Raw genomic sequence first — 20,856 nt, forward strand, 5'->3', positions numbered from 1 at the left:
ATGCTCTGTTGGTATTGCTTGCTTGGCATCAACTTGGAAAGTTTTGTTTATTATTTTCTGCTTGCTTTGTTTATTGAATGGCTTAGGAGAAAGCTAAAAAAACAAACAAACCAAAACAAAACAAAACCAAAACCAACAACAAAAAAAGGAGGGGAGCGAATAAGTTAAAGGACTAGGAAAGAAGGAAAGAAAGAATGAAAACCAGTGGCAACAAACAGGAAAGAAGCATGTTGAAACACAGGAAAAACGGGAAGAGGGTGGGAAAAGAGGTGTGGTACAACACTGGGAGAGGGTGAGACGCAAATAACCAATGTAGCCAGCGTGCCCTGGGGGTGCTGGGTGTCTGATGATCCTTCGACTCCTCTCGTTCAGGGAGAGGGGACGCAGGAGCCTTGGCAGTTCTTGTGCCACCCGCCCTGGGTGGGTGCAGGAGGCTCGGGATGTGCGGGCTGCGGGGATGTTCGCAGGCCGGGGCACTCCTGGTGCGTGAGGAGCGGCCGAGCCCCTTGAAGCTGAGGCACAGCTGATGCCGCACCGAGGCTGTCAATTTCAAACAACGGCGTGCCAGACTCCCGAGAATGGGCTTGGCCTGGTGTGAGCGACCGCAAACTTGTACATCTCTCACACCTCCCTCCGTCCTGCTTGTGCCCCTCTCTGGAGGGTCTCGGCTTGCTTTAGGCCCGGCTCAGTGGCCATGGGCTCTGTGCTGGGCAGGTGCCACCGCGCTCGGTGCTCCCGCTCCGCGTTTGTCTCGGGTACCAGCGAGCCTGGCACCGGTACCGCTCTCCCCGTGCCTCCAGCTCCGGCGGGGTACAGGTGTTTAAACACTTACAAACGTGCCAGGGAGCCGCGACCGCTCCAACTCCCCGGGGAAGGGATGGGAACGGCCCTAGCGCTGTCTCCCCTCCGCTCCCTTCTCCCTGAGCCCGCGGGACCGAGACCCCATCACAGCCTGGGCAGCCCCGCGGGATCCCGTCACAGCTCGGGGCGCTCTCCCAGCCCGTGGAGCGGGAGACCCTCGCATCTCCAGCGTCCCCCCAAAACTTTGCTCCGAGTTGCGGGGCCGGGGCGCGCTGCTCTCGCTCCCTCACGCCCCCCGCCCCAGGTGCGCGGCCGGCGCTGCCCCGCCCCGCCCGCGCCCGCAGCCACTCGCGGCGGCGGCGCTGGCGGCGGGCGGGGCGCATTGGCTGGAGGGCGCCGTCACTCTCCCCCGGCGGCGCTGGGGAGGGGTCTGGGCGCTGCGTGCGGGCGGCGGGAGCGCGGCGGTCCGGCGGCACCGCACGGAGCGCAGCGCGGGGCTGAGGCAGCCGCGGGGAGCCGCGCCGGCCATGGCGGTGTCCGCGCCGCCCGTCATCGCCGCAACTTCCAGCGGCGGCGGCGCGGGGGGCTCGGCGGGTTTGTTCCGGGCGGACCCGCTGTACTCCAGCCCCGCGGAGTCCCCGCGCCTCACCAACAGCCTCGTCAACACTTTCCTCTCGGCCGGCGGCGGCGGGGCCGGCGCGGGCGGCGGCGGCGGCAACGAGTGTAAGATGGTCGACCTGCACGGGGTGAAGGTGGCCTCGTTCCTCGTGGAGGGGCAGGAGCTGATCTGCCTGCCGCAGGTCTTTGATCTCTTCCTCAAGCACCTGGTGGGAGGGCTGCACACGGTCTACACCAAGCTGAAGCGGCTGGATATATCGCCCGTGGTGTGCACGGTGGAGCAGGTCCGCATCCTGCGCGGGCTGGGGGCCATCCAGCCCGGCGTGAACCGCTGCAAGCTCATCACCAGGAAGGACTTCGAAACTTTGTACAACGACTGCACCAACGCGAGGTGAGCGCAGGCTCCGCTCTCGCCCCCGGCCGGCCCGCGGGGAGCGCAGCCGGGGGCGGGGGCGCGGGTCCCGGGGGTGGGGGGCACCGAGGGGCTGAGCGGGGCCGGGGAGCGGCGGTGCCGACTCGGAAAACTTTCCCTGCTGCCATCAGCCCCGCCATGGCTGGGACCGCCGGGCAGCGGAGCGGCTCCGCGCGCCGCTCTCCAAACTTTTCTCCAAGCAGGGAAAGCCGATAGTTCCCGAAAACACTCCTTAAAAAAAACCCAAGCAGAATCTCCAAAAGTTTTCTCCCGTTACGTTTGTCCCGCTGGAACCCGCGGCTGTGCTCCGGCGCTGCCGCGGGCGGTGCCAGCCGGGTGCCCGGGCAGGGGCTGCGGGTCCCGGTGCCCCCGGAGGGGCCGCAGCCCCTGCCCTGCCCGGCTTCGGTCACCGAGCCCCCGGATCCCTGCTGGGTCCTGCATACTCGGGGTTATAATCCTGGTTTGTGACCTCATGGCTGCTGCCTTTAGAAATGATAATGATCTAAATAAACACAAAACCCTCTCGGGGCTCGGCAGGAGCGCTGGTGCCGTGGGGCCGGGTGTGAGGCAGGCACTCCGGAGTTCCCATTCCCCGTTCAGCAGTTGGCGAGGGACGTCTGCAGGAACATTTCCATGTCAGCGTGCTGCTGCTGCTGCTTTCTGTGGCAGCAAACTTTCTTTACAGACGCTTCAGCGAGCTTTGGGCGCGATCCCCGACCTGCGGCGTGCCCGCGTTCAGTAACTGAGGGCTTTGTGTCACTGGTTCGACCCCCTTAGCACTGAACGGGGTTTTATCTTTAATAACTTAATTTCGTGCCACGCGGGGCCTGATCCTGCCCTCGCTGCTGGAGCGGGAGCAGACCGGGCGTTATTCTTGAATGCAATGATTGCTTTGTTTCACATCACTTTATATTACAGGTGGCAGTTTAGTGATGCATTTAATTCCTAGATCTGTTAATATGAACTATGTGCTTTTTTTCCTTGCTCCCATTCAGTTTCTGTAACCCCTTCCTTCTCCCGCTGCCTGTTTCAATGTCAGGCACCTCGATGACATCACGCCCACTGCTTTATTTAAGTGATGGGTTTGGAAGTACGATCTGAGGCTCACCTTAATTTTATTCCAATACATTAGATTAAAAAGAGGCACATTTAACATGTAAATGCTTCTGTGAAATGTTTCTGAGACTCAACTAGTATGAACGTTGATGGTCAAAGAAAAACATCTCGTTAATTTCTGTGACCGTGCCAAAGTTTTTTATTAGGGAGATACAGGATCTGATATGATGCAGCCTGTAGATGCAGTTTAACGATTTCTGCTCTTGTACAACCAGCCTTTTAAAATCTCGAAATGCTGCAGTGTTAAATGTGTGAAACTTGTATTTCCCCAACTTTTTTTTCCCCTTCTCTTTGACAAAGACTTATGGGAGTGATAGGACGAGGGAATGGGAAGTGCAGGGAGCAGTGGAAGGGGAGCTGTGGGTGAGGAGCCTGGGGATGCTTCAGGAGGGGCTGAAAGGAGCAGAGAGTGGAACGGAGCCCTGGGAAAGGCTGGGGATGAGGCAGAGCTCTCAGCTCAGGCTCACACGTGTTGAATGTGCTTAAACTCTCCCCACACTGCTGTGGAAACGTATTTTTACCTGTTCAAGAACAGCAAGTCCCTTTACATTTCGCTTCTTTGTGCCTCATGAAGATGCCCCTGGTTGGAAGAACCTGCTCACATCAGGTGTTTTGCATTCACGGTTTCAGGTGTAACGCATCAGGAGTGTTATCAGCACACCTGAAACTTTGTTCAAGGATTGTAACTTAATGTTAATTGTATTCTGTCCTGCTAATTAAATGCTTAATGCCTCATTTTATTTACAGATTATTATTTCCCCTGAGCAGTCCATACTTACTGGAGAGCATGTTGGGTAAAAATAGTTAAATATATGAGTAATCTTAATTATTTTTTGTTTGCTGTGAAGTGACCTGGGAAGCACTGCAGTGCACATTGTCAAACAAATCAAATGCAGTAGAACTGTGAAAAGACATGCTTGCAGTTTTTAATTCTGTACCTCGAAAGTAAAGGCTTGAAAATATGTGATCTTTTGGAAATAAAGCTCTCAACTCAGAATACTCTACATTGCTTTTCTAGTTAATATTTTTAAAAAATTGATAGCTATTTATATATTTATTTGAATACTGTAGAAATGCTGCAGTAAATTCAAGAGGTGCCAGTGAAAGCAATAAGAAATGCTGGGTATCATTACTTTCACTGTTAATTGACTTGTAAAAGTCGGCATCTCTTATGTTAGTGTGCACTTCTAGTTATTTTTTTAACTGGGATGCAAACCATTGATTATATATAACTGAAAAAAGATAAATTCTATTTCTCCTGCTTACTCTATTTCATTTTTCTAGTTGAGTTTGTGTGCAGAGCTCGTAAGAGCTTCAGAGAAACACACCCGTGGGTGAAAGTTTTTCAGTGTGTGTGTGTTCTGTAGCAGGAGTTACTCTGTCCAGCAGCTGTGACCTGTGTGTTTCTGTAGCACTGTTGAAATTGTCATTCACGTATTTACACAATCTTGCTAATGTTTGTTTTTAGCCAGCACCGTGCACTCTTAATTTGCAAGCAAGGTTTGTGAAATGAAACTAACTGCTCATTTCATTGCAGGTCCCACCCTCAAGTGAGTACAACGTACTGACAAAATCTAGTCCTGATGGGCAATACCTTAGAATATTACTTATATTATGGATATGTTATGCTTTACTACTAAATTTAAGCATAAATTATATATTTATGCTTAAATTTAGTAGTAAAGCATAACATTTAGCTAATTAAAAAAAGAGAATGTATTTTTAAAAGGAAATTTAAAACAGTAGTAAGAACATGTTTATGATAATACATATGTCAGTCCTGAAAAATAGGATTATGTGAGTGTGATCACAGCCTCTTCCAGGCAGTTCTGTATTTGATGGATGCTACTGGCCACTGAAAAAGCATAGTGTTGGTCTGGATTATTCAGTGAATGGTCAGAATACTTTCCAGAAAAGAGTATTTCACTGCATGGTATATTCTTTATGATTTAAAGTAACCATTTAAGCTAATATTTTGCATTACTTTGGCTATTCACAAACAATAAAAGGCTTTAGAAATGAATTTAAGCAGTAAATGCAGACATTTAATTTTATGAGATAATGAGGGTCTAGTCATGTTGACTATTAAAAGCTACCCTATAGTCAGCAGTACTCTGTCTTTTATTAGGAGACTGATGTCAAGATTATAATTAAAGCAATCCAGCCATGTAGCACTGCACACAGCTTCCTGTATATTGATAGGAAATGTGGGCATCTAATTGTCCATAAACTTCTTTCTCTAAGTGGATATTTAGCTTGCATTCAGACTTGGCCAAATCTGTGAATTTTGGAGGTGTTAGCATTTTTAAATAAAGATCAGTTTTCCAGTTTCCCTCTCTTCTTGGAGAGGAGGCTCACTTCAGACACTCTGGAGAGAGATCACTGGCAAAGTGGATTCTGCTTGAGCTGGAGAAAGGAATTCTCCCACTTTCTGAGCGGTGCAGTTATGCTTTTGGAAAAATCCCTCTTTCTTTTTGGTTATCTTGAAAGTCTGTGCCTGTTCAAAACTCCTAAAATACTTGAATATTTTCATCAGATGCATATCTAATCTGGAGAACCCTTGATTAAAATTCCCTTCTTTCTTCATAGCACTAGAGCTCCCCATTTGAAGGGTAACATGCTTTTCCTCCAAAATGGAGTATTTGTATGATTCCTGCATGTGTATATGCATAATACATATGTAATTTTCTACTGAGACTTCTACAACTGAAAAATACTGTGTTTTTGTAGCAAAGACAAAAAAGCTAAACAATTAGGTATTAATGATATTCTTGTTGCATATTCAAAAGGTCTTTGCAAGCATTTCTTCTCCTTTTTTTCTTTTCACCACTTCAACCTGCAGAACTCTTCACTGTCACTTCAAATCACACAATTCCACGAAGATAAAACAACATTTAAACTCATTTGCTTTGGGAGGAAAATTGAGCATTTGCACCCAATAAGCCTGATTGTGGAACTGCATGCAAATTGTGTTTTGATTTATCTCTTTTGCACTTTTTTCCATTTGAATTGATCTTGCATTAATTTCGCCAAGCGGCTCTGTGAGGCTGCAGATGTTGCCCTGTGTTTAATAAATCAATGAGACAGATCTGAATGAATCACTTCAGATGGATTCTCTGCTCGGTTTGATGTCTAGATGTTATTCTTAGCTTGTTATCATGACAGATGCATTAATGTTCCCATACACTGCCAGCAATGTCAAAGAGATTGAAGCTTTTAAAGTGGCGGTATCCCCTTTTCCCCCTTCTGTTGGAATAACTAAATTGCCTTTAGGAATAGGTCAAAATATAAATTTAATCTTGGCATTATTGTGGGGGAAGATGCTGAACTTGTGATCGTATTATAACGCAGGCAAATGCAGATTCTTACAGAATGATTAATTATTCTGAAATAGTGGAGATCAATATTAAAATCTAAACATAGGATAGCTCCTTAATAGAGTAACCACTTTCTCAACATGAATATTTCATTGTAATAGGAATGATACGAATAAATAATATAAGACTAGAACATGTTAAAAGTATTGCTATAAATAGAATTTCATCGTGTCCAAATTGATTACAGGCTGAAGTAAGGCTTTTCTTTTTTTCTTTTTTACCTCATTAAGAATTTTCTTTTAAAGTTGACTATGTCTGGATTCAACATCTGTTAGATTTAAAATACTTGTTTATTATGTTTCTGCTACTACTCCCCATGTAGGGCCAGATATGTTGGGGAAGTTGTTGATTGCTGTTAATTTCGGGTCAGTTTAGTCTGGTATCCATTATCTTGGACAGAACCTGTGGAACACAAACCATAAAAGGCTGGAACGTGTCTTTGTGGAAAGGTTTGAAATTCTGAGAAAAAGATAGCACAAAGTGTGAAGTACTCTGCCATGAATAATGAAGATCTGTTTCCCACGTAGGCTATGCACAGCTTTTATTCCTTAGTGTTTACTAAACCACTCGTGGTCATCTTTGTTTTTCTTTAGACGATAAAATAGTATTTTGTGCAATCATTTTTTAAATCTGATTTCTCTCTGTGACACTTTTATTTTTATTTTTAAAATTATAAGGAATGTTCCTTTTCCTAATCTTTCCTTGACACGGAAGAACTTTGACGTTTTGTCTTTAAGGCTTCTGAGAATAAATTGGAGAAACTGGCTGTAACGGATCTAGATTTATGTTGGCATTCTTGGTATTCTTGCTCCAGTAGTTCCAATTTGATAAAGGAAACAATATATGTAATAGAAATGCACAGTTTATTCAAATGAGTTTAAGCTTTAGCATTGTTATATTTGCCTTTCTCTCACCAATATATCAATGTGTGGCAATAGCATTATGCTCAGAACGCCTCCAGAAGGGACCAGCTCTCTGAGGGGGAATTATTCTCACGCTGGGGCTGTGGCTGCACACGCAGCCTCTGTTTGTGCCCTGCTTTGAAAGGCAGGGAAAACCAACTTTGGTGGGGCTGAGGGGCACAGCAAAACCCACTGAATTAAACAGTCACGTTTTTTTGTATGGCGGTGGCCTTAGAGTGAGAAACTGGTCTCAACCTACCTTAGTAATTTTGCAGTAAATATTTCAAATGAGTCTCATGAGATGCTTTAAAGAATTGTCTTGTTTATTTCACTGCTTTCAGGCTGGAATTGGTGTTTTGTAAGGGCTGTTTGTCAGCATTACTATTAAAAAGGTGTTGAAATCTGGGCTGTAAAGTCTGTTTTGACTTTGCTGAGGTGAACCTCCCTTTCATGCCAGGGGCCGTTTTCCAGTACAGGGGCAAAGAGCTTAAAAATGTTTCTAGGATCTGAGCCCTTCTCATCAAAGGTGGGACACGTTTACTGACCCCTGCTTTTGGAAGAATAACGTGTTCCTATGTTTTGGGGTCTGATCTTGTACTTGCTGAATGTAGGATCTTGAATCTCTTTTGTGCCTTTCCAGAGGTGATAATTACGGATTTTCTGAAGTTACAAACAAAGTTTTCCGAACCCTTACTTTAAAATACGTGGAAAGTTCCCAGCTGGTTGCTTTTGTAAGTTCTTTGTGTGATTATCAGTGTAATAAAACCTGTAGGTGTATGGAAATGTGTGATTTTAATGATTATTTACATGCACAGTACTAATATCAAACCCAAACATAATGAGGCTGCTTCAGAGTTCCTGCTGTCTGGGATGTGCTCCTTTGGTGTAAGCCAAAGCAAGGTTTTTATATGTTCTGATTAAACCTGCATTCCCTAGCACAAGTATGTTAGTTAGTAATGATTCTTAGTGATTTAGATTTATCCTGGTTGATATTAGAACTGTCCCTCGGGGCTACAAGCTTTTGATCTTTGTTCCCTCTTGGTAAAGCAGGGTTATCCAAAGTGTCTCGGTAATGGGGTTTCCCCCCTCCCTCCGTTCTACAACCTGTAAGAAGCACTGATACCTATTAACTAATGTACTTTGATACCTGCCCCAGAAGGTTCCAATATCCGAATCCTGTAAAGCAGAAATTTCTTTGCTTGCCTTTAGTTTTTGGTAGTGCCGCCGTGCTGTTGTTTTGTGTATGTGTAAAGTTTATTGTCACTAGCAGACACGGGGAGATTATATTCCCTTGTCAGTACATCCTGACCCGCTGAGCCCATTTTGCTCATTAAAATAGATTATGTCAGAGCCTTTGGTGACTCACAAATACCACTTCTCCAGAAAGTAAGAACCAAAACCAATTAATGTGCTCTCTTTATTACTGTGCAGTGCTTTAAAGTGTGATGTTTAGCAGTGTATATTGTTCCTATGATAAGGTATAAAATGTTCGATTGCAATTGTGCCTGATGTTATCAAGTTTCTGGAAATTGATATCTGGTACTGGCATTTAACCTACATCCACTCTGTCCGCTATCTATGGGATGGGTTAAAAAGAAAAAGTACTATTGATCTGTAGCTGGATTAAAGTTTGAAATCGGCAACAGCATGAGCACAAAAGGCTTTTTTATGATTTCTCAGCTTGCCATTGATCTACCAGTTTTATTGCATTCATTATTTATTAAAAGAATTTGCAAGCTAAACATAACGTTAAGCTAGTTTGCACACAGGGACTGCACTTAGGAAATTGAATGGAAATTGCATTAGAGATGAACATCTGTGCTATTTTTCCACTCGTGTGTTTATGGGTTTGTATAAAAGGTGTATTGGATTAACAGTTATAACCATTATAGCTTGCAGCAATATGTTAGAACCCCAAGCATTTAGTAGTTATTTAAGAAGGAGACTCTTTTTTCTTGCACTAAAAAGTATGGTAATGCCATGACAAACAGAGCTTTTATTGGATTATTCCTTATTAATGGGCTTTTTACAACTAATGTGTAAAACTTGAGGTATCTTGCTATATTATGCATGTGCACTATTATCTATGCTACATAAAGCTCCATTAATATTGTCATTAATTGAAGGTTTCCAGTGACAGTATTAGGTAAGGGTTTGGCATGTAGTCACTGAAGTATTGAAATATATTTTATAGGAATGTAAATATTGAAAAGATCCTTAATATATGTTCCTTCAGATTTTTCCTAGCAATTCAACTAGTTTACTCTCCTCCTTGAGCCGGGTACCTTCTGTGATGTATTGTGTCAGTGAATCAGGTGAAGTCTTAAGTATTTTGAAATATTTTTCCATTTCAGTTAAATGGTTTAGTTGCCCTTAACACTGGCTGTAGTTGTGTGTGACATAAAAAGTGTTGGTAGATCTTGAATTTTGAGGTCATCTCCTGTAATGATTTTAGTTTCTTTCTTGATTGTGCTCCTTCTGTAAAACAGAGGAAAAATTACTTCAGGGGCTGTGAAAAGTATATTTGTATAATTGAGATGTTACCTACTAATTTGGTCTAAAAGTAAGTCCAGTCTGTTCATGACTAAAATGTACTGAAATATGTCACGTTGTGCATCATCAGTGCCGTAATTCTGCTCAAGATTCAACCTGAGACATCTCACAGCTTGCAAGACTGGAGGGTTTCCTGTGCTCAGACACAGAAATGAGCTCCATGCCAGGAGGTTGTGCTGCCTCCCTGCAATGCCACCCCCTCATCTTTCTGTCTCTGGTAGGATGACAGTACTTTGAGCAGAGGTAGTTCTGATTTTTCTTTGAAAGAATCTCAGGGCTGTTTTTCAGCAGCATTTTGCATTTTCTGTTCTAAGTCTTCCTCATTCTTGTTCCCAGCCATAGGCTCCTGTGATCAGAGTTTTCATATTCTATCAGATAACACATTTCAGCTCCCTTGTAAATTAAAGCAGGAGTTATATTTAATATAGGATTTTTGCAATTAAGATACACACATACTCATTCATAAAATGTTTCCATACATATAAATTTATGCATGATGTGTTTAAACTAAACTTCTGGATTTTTCCAAAGCTCTCTCAACCATGGAAATCAGCCTTGATTTTTGGTGAGAGAGACTTTAGAATAATCCAGAAATTAGTTTTAATTGCTATGGGCATGAACTAAAGTTGCTAAATAAACTTACAGGGCTATGGAGGCTATCTTGGGGTCCTTAGTTAAAGTCTTTAGTTTTTTATGTGCTTGTCATAGCCATGTAAGTGAGTAACATTCTCAGCATGTAATTCAATTCTGTCCAGTCCGTGGCAAGAGAACTTTTAGGCTGGGATGCTCTTGAGGTATTTTAAGTCAGCAAAACACCAGGACTTTTTTCTTTGCTGTTTTCAAGCCTGAATGGACAGTGGAACTGAAACAGAACACTTTAGTTTAAAACGTTCATCAGAGTTACTTCAGAGCTGCAGTCAGCTGCTGGATCCCCAGGTGGTGCCCAGGGAGTGGTGGTGTGCCAGGGTGGGGATTGGCACTGGTGCTGTTTAGCGTGGTGACAGTGATGGGGACAGTGGGATGGAGCCATTGGGAACAGGGACAGTGGGATGGAGCCATTGGGGACAGTGACAGGGACATTGGGGTGGAGCCCTCAGCAGCATCCCAGGCTGGGTGGGGTGGGCACACCCTGGAGGGAGGGATGGATGCAGAGGGACCTGGACAGGCTGCAGAGGTGGGACTGGGCAAACCTGGTGCAGTGGAGAAGGCCAAGCTCAGGGTGTGGCTGCCCCATCCCTGGCAGTGCCCAAGGCCAGGCTGGGCAGGGCTTGGAGCAGCCTGGGACAGTGCAAGGTGTCCCTGCCCATGGTGAGGGTGGGATGAGCTTTAAGGTCCCTTCCAACCCAAACCATTCTGGGGTTCTGTGGTCCAGCCCAGTTCCTCTGGCAGCAGGGTCAGCTGGAGTTGGTTGTCCTGAGCTGTCTCCAGTTAGATTTTGGGTATTTGCAAGATTGAGAGTGAGCCTGTCTGGGCAACTTATTTGCAGAGTATAAATAGCTGTGCTGTGGAAGAAAGATTTGATTGGGATGGCTGGGTTCCGTGGGATCTGGGAGCAGATGTCACAGGCAGCCACTGCTGGGGTCACTGCCCTGCAGAGGAGTCACTCAGGCAGGTCAGTGCAGACACTCTGCTGGTGTTTGTCCTTCCTGGGAGTCATCTTGTGCCATCTCTGTCTCACAAACAATTTCCTGAAATCCTGTGTGTGTGCTGAGGAGCTGACTTTGCCTATTCCACACTGCCCCTGGAGAAGAATATTTGTATATTTGCAATTACAAAATAAAGGTGGCTGTAAAGAAAGCTCCTGGCACAGAGGTTGTGCCAGTAGGGGGATTTAGTTACTTGTATGTTGCAGTAACTTAAGAGTTGCTAATTAAGAAGATAAAGCTAGTCTAAAGAAAAAAAAAATAATTTGAGCTTCGTTTAGAACCTCTAATCAGCATGTTTAAAATATTCTGCATTATGGTTTTTCTTACATGTGCAGCCGTTGTTTTTGCCTAGTGCAAGTTTTACATGCTTAGCTAATAGACTGTTTTGATAACAGTTAATCAGAGAATGTCCTGTGTCTGTGAAATGTTATCCCTGTTGTTTTCTGGGAGGCTGATGAAGGCATCTCTCTTTCAGGGCTGCAGGTGTCTGCAGCTGCCTCCTCTCCTCCCCGTACTTTTAAATGTTGTTGTGTGCTGAAGGAGGGCAATTTTCTAAAGAGCTGCTGAGATAATACTGAAAAATAGAAGCAGGAAAAATGTCAAGTCTTTCCAGTGAGACTTAAAATACATGTCTAAACAAGACAAACTGAAACCCCTCCCCCAAACACAAAACCTCCCAAAACCAACAATAAAAAAACCAGAGCAGAGCAAGGTGGCAAAATGCTGGCAGTTAGACAAGAGCAGAATATGGATACTGAAACAGGATCCAGGGTAATGAACTCGGTGTTCTGTTCCCTCTGCTGTATGAGCTTGCTGCTGAAAGATGAATTTGTAGGTTTGGGGAGTCATTTGGCTTTTAAGGCTTTATTTGCTGGGTTTTTTTTATATGGCAGTTCATGTGTCTGATAGGTGACTTACCAGAATCCCTTGAATTGAGCACCCTGCCATTACAAAATCATTTCTGTATTCTGCCAGGCTGTCTGGCTGTTTGCAGAGAGCTCAGTGCAGGCTGGCTGCACCCTTTGCTGCCCTGCTGCATTCCAGGTGTGTGCCGTGCCCAGATGTGCTCTCAGCAGCCACGGTGCCTCTTGCAGGAGCCCTCAGCGAGGGTTTGGCCAGAATTGCTGCTGTAAAACACTGCAAACCTCACTTGTGCCCACGGTCAGCAGTGCTGAAGAGCGTTAATTGATCCTGCTGTTCTATGAACTGAAATTTCCTGTCTCACAACCAGAATTGCTGTCACTCCTCTCTGCTCTGTTTTTATGAATTGCCTTGCTTGCTACACAACTGACTTTGGTTCAAACAAATCTCTTCTGGCTGGACCTTAGGAATGTTTCTGTCTTGCAGTTTCATTAATGACTTCTCTCTTGCATGTTAGGGTAGAGGGTTTCTGATCATTCACTTGCCTTGCCCTATTTAAATATGCTTTCTTCAGAATTTTAATTTGCATGATGTGTGCCCCACAACCACAGCCCTCTAATACACTGCTCCATCTTAGTTATTTGTCCTTAAAGGAGAGAATCTCTATTCATGTTGGTGTGGAAGCAAAACAAAAAATACTGGCGAGACATTTGTTGTAGTCATGTTTCCCCAGTAATGCAGAGAGTGCAATGGAGTAGTTCAGATTATGGCATTAGACTTTTAAAGCCATTTTTAAGAACTTGTGTTCACTGAGTGAAGGTCAGTTGAGTGACTGAGATTTTAACACTGGTATATTCTCATCTGGATAGAAAGTCTTCATGAGAACTTTTTTAAATTCATTCATGTGAAGTTTCTGACAGTATAAATGCCATATTTTTGGTGAGTTTTTTTTTGGAACTTAGTTATTAATAAGAAGTTAAATGCCTGGCAAGGATGAGCATCTCTGCTGCTCAGTCTCACAAGTAAGGCAGCTACATAAGGAGCTTATTCTAGCAGGACTGCATTTCATTGACGTGGTGTGTTGTATTAGGGTCTGAGTGTGCTGTTCTGTGATGATGATTTCCCCCCATCCTTGGCTGTCACAGAATTTCTCTTTGACATCTTCAGGTTCTTGTGGCCACACGGCTTCATCTTTCCTCCACATCTAGATTGACCTGTCATTCACAAAAACAACACAATAACTCAATACACAAACAGCAGACACCGCTCACAGTTTTCACTTGCTGTGCTGGTCACAGAATTGTCTTTAAAACTTTAAAAGTGTCTATTAAGCTCAAAGTTTAAGATTTTCTTGACTGTATTTTGATATTGGTGTTTGTTTGCAGGGCTTTTTGATGCTTCTGTTTACTCTTCTGTTTTTTAGTTAGAAGCTCTTTTTAGCATCTTACGCACATGAAGCAGTTTATCTGATGATGTCAGGTTGTTTCCAGAATAATCCCCTGTAGCGTCTAGCACTGTCAGAATCTGAGTGAAAGTAAACAAGTTTACAGACAGTAGGTGGGCAAAGAGTGTTTTTGTTTAAGTGTTTAGGTTGATTGCTTAGTTTGCTTGTATGACTGAGGGTGAAATTTGCAAGTTCCTTTTTTTGCTGTTGGTTTTTCATAATGTCCTGACCCAGCCAGTGTGAGACTGCAGAGGAGACTGAATGAACACAGAGGCTTTGGATGTCTCATGGAGGAGGAGATTGCTTTGCTTTGTATTTTTGACTCATAGCAGGTGAAATTCCACAATGAAACGCTGTAGAACCAGAGTCTTCCAACTGATTTCAGTAATTTTTGGATTGCCAGCATAGAAATAATCCAAACCTGAGTGCATGGCAATGAATTAATCTTTAATTTACTTAGGGCCACATCAGGAAACATTTCATGCAAATTTGGAAGTGGAATAATGGAACAATCCTTGGGACATCACTTGTATCCCCTATGTATTTAGTGAATATCATATTTGGATGGATTTTTATTAAGTCCATATATTTGTACAGGAAAAAGAAAATGTAGAGAGTGCATAGTGGAACCCCAAACCTTTCCAGTAAAGATCTGCATTTTTGTGATGAAAGGCACTTCATGGGCCAGGAGTAGTGAGAGCCAATAGATGCTCATTTGCATTGCCTGATAAACACTTGTCAGGAATCAGGGATTACAGCGTGAATAGGAATATTCACTTTTTCCATTGGGGGAAGTAGTTACCAATGGTGATAAATACAAATCATTTTAGTATAGGGAATATTATAAACTTGTTGCTGTGGATATATTGTACGTTGCTTTTATTCAGAAATCCTTACTTGGACCATAATCATATTTCATGTATTTAAGACTCTCTTGATTACTTTAATCAGGGAGTGAATGTGAATATTCTAAGTGGAGGTGACTGCATGTAAAGAATAGTGAAAATAATTTTATGTACCTTAGTTTAAAAAGTAGTAAACTGATAATTATTATGTATTTAATTAGCACATACATTTCATAAAGGTTATGACATCATTGGTAGTGTCCTGGCTATTTAGCCAGATCTTTATTTACTCTTGCAGAATTCAGAAAAGACTGAAAACACGATGAAGGGCAAAACACCAGACTCCTGTATTTGTGTGAACACTGTACAAGCCCAAATGATGCTGGGTGTTTAGTACTTCACACATGCACCTGGCTTTTCTGGGAAATCCTTGGCACTCTCTGAAGGGGAATGGCCATTGCTGGGCTATTTCTGACTCTGGTTTTGGTGCAAAATTCGGCCTTGTGTGTCATTTAGACTTTGTGACACGTGTAGCCTCCCAGGGCCTAATGACTTGTCTGCAGATGGGCTGTTATTTATTACAGTCATGTAGAATAAAATTGATTGTCTTCTAAAATTAATTTTTCATTTGCCTCCAGCTCTGCTTTAATAGAGGACACACAGTTGCCTGTTTGCAGAAATACTGTTTAATCACATTAATATCTCAGCCCCCCAGGCTGGTGAAGATAATTGTACAAACGAACAGCAAAATCTGTATCTTTAACTTCTTTTTATGATTAAATTATGCAAATGACTTATCTCCTGCCCTTCCAAGCACTAATCATCTAATTAGGAATGATGTGTTAAAGGGATGGTTTTGAATCAGGAGAAGGGGAGAACGGAGGAAGCAGAAAATGGGACCTGACAATGAAACTGCTGAAAGTACTATAGCAGTACAAGATAAATTTGTGTATGTGTTCAAAAAGCAATAATAAAGGCTTGCTGTGCTATTGCTAGTCCTGTTTTAGTGCTGTTTTTCATAAGAGGATAATTCTTCTGTCTGATCTTCACCCATAATTTTCCATATTAACTTTAAATTCTATATTATTGTTATTATTATTAACTTAGTGCTTTCTCTTCCAGTTCTCATAAGCAGTGAGTGCGAGTGTCTCTGCATTTGGCTTTAGTAATAGAATGCTTGGAAAGACAGAACGTTTATTTGTAGTTTGTGTTTTATCAAAGTGCTTGTCATTGTACTGGAAGATGTCCTGAGCCTGTTAAATACTTCACATATTTCAGTCTCTCTTTTTTGTATACTTAACTGATGGTTAAGGAAAGTCACAGCTTTGCATTTTAATGTGAAAATGCAAGTGTCCAAGTAAAGAGAGTGCTCATCTCTTCAATGTTTTTTGCCTAGTTTGTGGAGTTTCCCTTTGGGTGAAAACCTTTAAATTTAGATATTTAGGCAGTCATAAATTTATATTTTAAGCATATTTATATGAAATAATCATGCCTGGTTCTCTCAAAGAGCTTAGTGCCCAGTGTGCCGTGTTTCTTTTCTTTCCTATTCCATAAGCAAATTCTGTTTTTTGTAAGTCAGACTTTTATAAGCAGATCCTCCTGCTTAAGGCACATTTTCACATTGGGCCCAAACTGTCAGTGTGTTAAAGGTACAACAAACCAGCTCCTACCAGGTGATAGCCCTGGCAGCTTGGTAATGTATTTCTTGTTTTTCCTTGACTCAGTTATTGCTGTACTTTCTATATGTGGTTAAAGTGCAGTTAACCAATAAAATAAGAATATTCTAGAGACTAATGGAAATTTCAGGTATTCCTCTATGAGAATGTGTTAATTCCTTTATAAATGTGTGAAAGTATTAATGCATGAGCGTATATGGATTCATAGGATGCTGTGTGTAGATAAACAGTACCTTCCACACTCCCTAAGACATTTTCCAACATCTGCCTCATTTTTAAGGTGCCTTAACTTCCCTGCCTTGTGTGTCAGGCTTTTGCCCCTGTGTCTGTCAGACACAGGTTTGCTGATACAATCTGAGGAGTTTAACTTGCCCAGGAAAGTGTGAAATACTTTTACAGAGGTGGGTATCCCCCAAGAGAAGCTGAAAGCAACAATGTCAAAATAATCTTTTTGTTAGTGCTTAGGTGTATGTCACAGGGATTTAAGAAGGATGAAAAACCTCACACAAATGAGTTTTAAAAAATTAAAATGCTGACTGGGGTGGATAATCTGGCTTTTCTGTGTTGTTTTTGGATGGTTTAGCATAAAGGATGCAAGTTCTGACATCGCTTCCATTTGTCTGACACAGACGTAAATTGCTGGTGGAATGTTTTCATAAACACTTCATGGATGGGGAGGCTGCATTTCTTTCTGTACCTTCCAGCAATGGGATTGAATTAAATCGGTTCACATCTATCTTTGTGTCTATTTTCATCATTATCCCCTCAAAGTCTTCTCAGAAGGGAAGTTGAGACCACCTTGTTGACGAGGGCTTGCACCAAGTCCTTGTGCCAGAATATTCGTGTAAGTAATTTTGCTACACAAGGCCTAAATATATTTTAGCAGAATTATAGGAGATTCAAAAAGAACATGGGATTTCTTGTTGTATGGAAAGGTTCTGGGATCCATCAGGGATTAAAATTTCTGTGAGTGCTTTGAGCAGAACTGTTCTTCTTTGGGTGGGAGTTCTGTGATAATTAAGGAGCAAACAACCCTAGACTAATTTCTTCTGTTTCTTTTAGATTGGCTGGATGCAGATACCACAAGAAGAGCTAAAAATAGAGGCTTTGTGCTTGGGCTGATAGTGTGTGATAAGTCAATGGAGAGCACGCTGGACAGCCTCCAGCTGCCATTCTTTGTGTGGCTGAATTTCTTAAGCCTGATGGCTTTTGGCTGAGGTGTTTTAATTCTGTAGGACAGTGGCACTGGGGTCAGGCTTTCTGAGATGGGCAGCTGCTGAGAGACCATTTGTAGATGGTTTTAGCATCAACAAGGAATCTAAAAACTCTTGTAATCTGTAGCCTGCATTTCCCAGCTCTCAGGCGGAGGCAGATTGGAAGAAGGTAATCTGCAGTAAGGACTTGAGTATCTTTTTCTTTTCTGTGTCTGCACAGGCTCAGGGCTTTATCTTACCCAGCTGCTCATTCAGATGTTTTTCTTATCTCTGCATTGGGCAGTTTGCACTGAGTAATGATATGTGACAACAGATGGTAGATAGTGAGTTGTTTTATGAATTAAGTTGGTCTTGCAAGAAGTTGAACAGGAAAGAATTCTTCTAAGACTTCCCAATTAATAGGTACAGTGGTGGAGCCATCTCATTGTTTTTCTTGGTGTTCAGAAAGTGTTAAGTCACTTAACTTTACTCCCATGAATTCTTCCCGTTGGTGGCTGGAGTGCTGGGCTTACCTAGAGTGACCAATTCTCTCTGCTGGCATAATTGATGGTTGCTAAAATATCCAGCAGCCTTTCATTACACAGTCAAATTGTGAACTCCTTTAAATGTGAGAGAATTCAAGCCAGTCTTGACCTCTCTGATTACTGCCCATGGTGAGAGAAGTGGAGATGAGTGCTTCAATTACTCCCATACCTTACTGGTCTTGTACTTTGTGAAGGAAAGGATTATACCCAAATAAACAGTAGGAGAGTTAATACCCACTGCCTTTTTCCTTCTTTTTGTTTTGATTTGTCTTTCTCTTTTAATCATTAAAGACAAAGGCTATTTCAATATGAATCAAGTCACATATTAAATGAAAATAATGATTGCACAGAACATTGAACTGTTATGCCCTTCCTCTAGCATGATCTTACAGCAAATGCTGTATCAGTGGTAAGGTCTAGGCCAGCTGTGACATTTAAGAGCAATGAGAGTTCTTACAGAGGAGTGGTCATAGTTATTGATTTGTCTGCTAATTCCAACTTAATTTAGTCTAGAAATCCAAATGAATTCCTTTCTGTGGTCTTATTGTGGGTTGGGGTAATTGAATATTTTTGAAGAAACACATAATCCTGTCATTGGGCTGAGGTTTTGGCAAATACTGAGAAATGGTAGAAGATTTAAATATTGAAGGACCCAGATGTCAGTGTACATTACATGATGCACAGTTTCTGGAATTGTGGATAATATGGAATGAAGCTGTGTTAGTCAAATTTCCTTGACTATCCCAAGAATAATATGAAGATCTTTCTTCACCCATATGGTTGAAACTCCATTTTGATAAACAGAAAACAATAGTCATTCTTTTCCATGGCAGAAGGGTGCCCACTGCTTCATCTCTTTTTCAGAGCCTGGTAGTTCATGAGTATGAAACGACAGCCTGAGCATATTTGTGTGGTCAGTTTAATACATTCCCATCGCTCTGCTATTTCTTAAAAGTTATAATCTTTGATCTTGGTTTTTGAGAAATTGCTGGACTTGTACATTTGATGACTCACAAACGTTAGAGAGGGCGACTTTCTTCATGGAGCTGAGATTAGCTGTCCATGACTCAGTGTTCTTCAAGCTGGGATATGCAATGGTTTTCAAATTGCAGCTGGGTGAAAGTGTTGTGGGAAAGTGTAGAAAAAACCCTGGAAATACTGGGAGGGTTCAGATCCCCCTTTAAACTGTGGGGCCTGTATGTAGGTTACCCTTGGAATGTACATTCTCCAAATTAACCTCTCGTGATCATATTCTGTGTATTTTTAAGAGTCAGGAAAAATAAGCAGTCATTAAAATAATTAGTGATGCTTAAGAAGGTGAAGTTGGGATTTCAAGACTGTACAGACAGATGGGTTAATACTTCTGTAGGAATTGTTCTGGTTTCTGCAGCCTCAGCTGTTGACAAATCTTCATCAGCCAGCTATCAAGGAAAGCAGGACTGGGGAAGGGTTAATCTTGGATTTTTCAAGTGCATTGTTTGGTCAGTTTTGCTGCTGTTATGCTTCTGTATGTACAGGAGATATTTAGTGTTGTTATTAAGACCCAGGAGGTTAATGTCTGATTTTGGCAGTGGACAGAGCAGTAGTTTGAGGGTAGTGAGGGTGCCTGAACTGTACCCCCTTTATGTGCACGTGTCTTCTCTTTCCTTGGCTGCTAAGCTTCAACCCTCTGCCAACAAATAGGGTGAAATAGGAACGGGGCACATCAATTCTGGATCCAGTCAGATATAAACAGATTGCCTGAGGGCTCTTTGTGTAGTTGCTTCTGCTCAGGCAATACTGGGATGTATCACAACTGCATCTTGTCTCTTCACATTTGAGATCAGACTCGTGTCTGTGTGTCTCTGAAGCTGTACAGGCAGCCTGCTTGTGCAGTTGTGTGTCTGAGCAGTTAACAGGGAGCAGCATGGTTCCTGACATGGCATTGTTGGGAATTGTTTGGCAAAGTCTGTGGGACAGGCAGAAAACAGTGATGGGGACTCTTTAGATTTCATCTTGGAAACTGTCAGGAATGAGAGCAAAGGTATCCAGGAGCACTGACCATGTGATTTTTTAAATTTTTTTTTTAACCTCCCAACACTGAAAAATTCATATTTAATGGCATAATGTATTCACCTTGGGTAAGCAATTAAAGTTAATTAAAAAACCCAAACCAAACAGTCACTCAGTGTGTGAATGCATAATATGAACTACACATGCAATAATCATGAAAAGTAAGGTATGTATTACACAGTGCAGTTATTTTGGGCTGGAAGGTTGCTCAGATCCCACTTTAGATGTTAAAAATGAATTTTAGAAATGGAATAATTTTTATATGGCAAAATAAAAGCTTTAAAGGGAAGAACCTTTACCTATTGCATGTTTTTTAATAGCTCTCTTGTAACTTATTTTCCTGAAGAGAGTTGGAAAGAATAAGGAAAAAATACATTCTAAAACTGCTTTGAGTTCAGCAGCTGCCCCTGAGGACTCTGGGACTCATTTCTGTAGACTGAACAGCCTCAGGTTGTTCCACAGCTGGCGAGGAAGGAGCTGGTTCCATTCCTGGCTGGACCCCTTGGACACAGATCTGTGCCTGGCAGGAGGAATTGGTTTGGTTTTCTCTGAATTCATCTCACTTGATGCTGTGGATTTGCAGAACTGAGGTTGCATTTGATTTGGAAATCAAAGCATTTTTTAACAGGTAAAAATTCCCAGAAACATATTATGCCTGGACAAAATGATGTGGTATGGATTGTTGCATGAGAAATTACTGGTTTTTTGTTTTATTTTTTTTATGCATGTACTTTATTTGTAGTGTATATGTAAAAACAAAATTTTAAAAAAGAATGTTCATTAATCATAACTAAGTTGTATTTGCATTTCCATGG

At 42.4% G+C, this 20,856-nt stretch overlaps 1 protein-coding gene across 6 annotated transcripts in view; it reads left to right on the forward strand.

Moving 5' to 3' along the window:
• The first annotated feature begins 1,322 nt into the window (after window positions 1-1,322).
• Window positions 1,323-20,856, forward strand: part of DACH2 (dachshund family transcription factor 2) — a 237,701-nt gene continuing 218,167 nt past the window's right edge. For all 6 annotated transcript variants that reach the window (XM_054289880.1, XM_054289883.1, XM_054289884.1 and 3 more), the window contains exon 1: window positions 1,323-1,810. In XM_054289880.1, coding sequence (XP_054145855.1) covers window positions 1,329-1,810 — 482 coding nt within the window. In that variant the 5' untranslated portion in view covers window positions 1,323-1,328. The remainder of the gene's footprint in view (window positions 1,811-20,856) is intronic.

Source organism: Melozone crissalis, unplaced genomic scaffold, assembly GCF_028551555.1.
Source record: "Melozone crissalis strain CALT ecotype California unplaced genomic scaffold, PUWL_Pcris_2 ptg000068l_1, whole genome shotgun sequence".
Taxonomy (NCBI): Eukaryota; Metazoa; Chordata; class Aves; order Passeriformes; family Passerellidae; genus Melozone; species Melozone crissalis.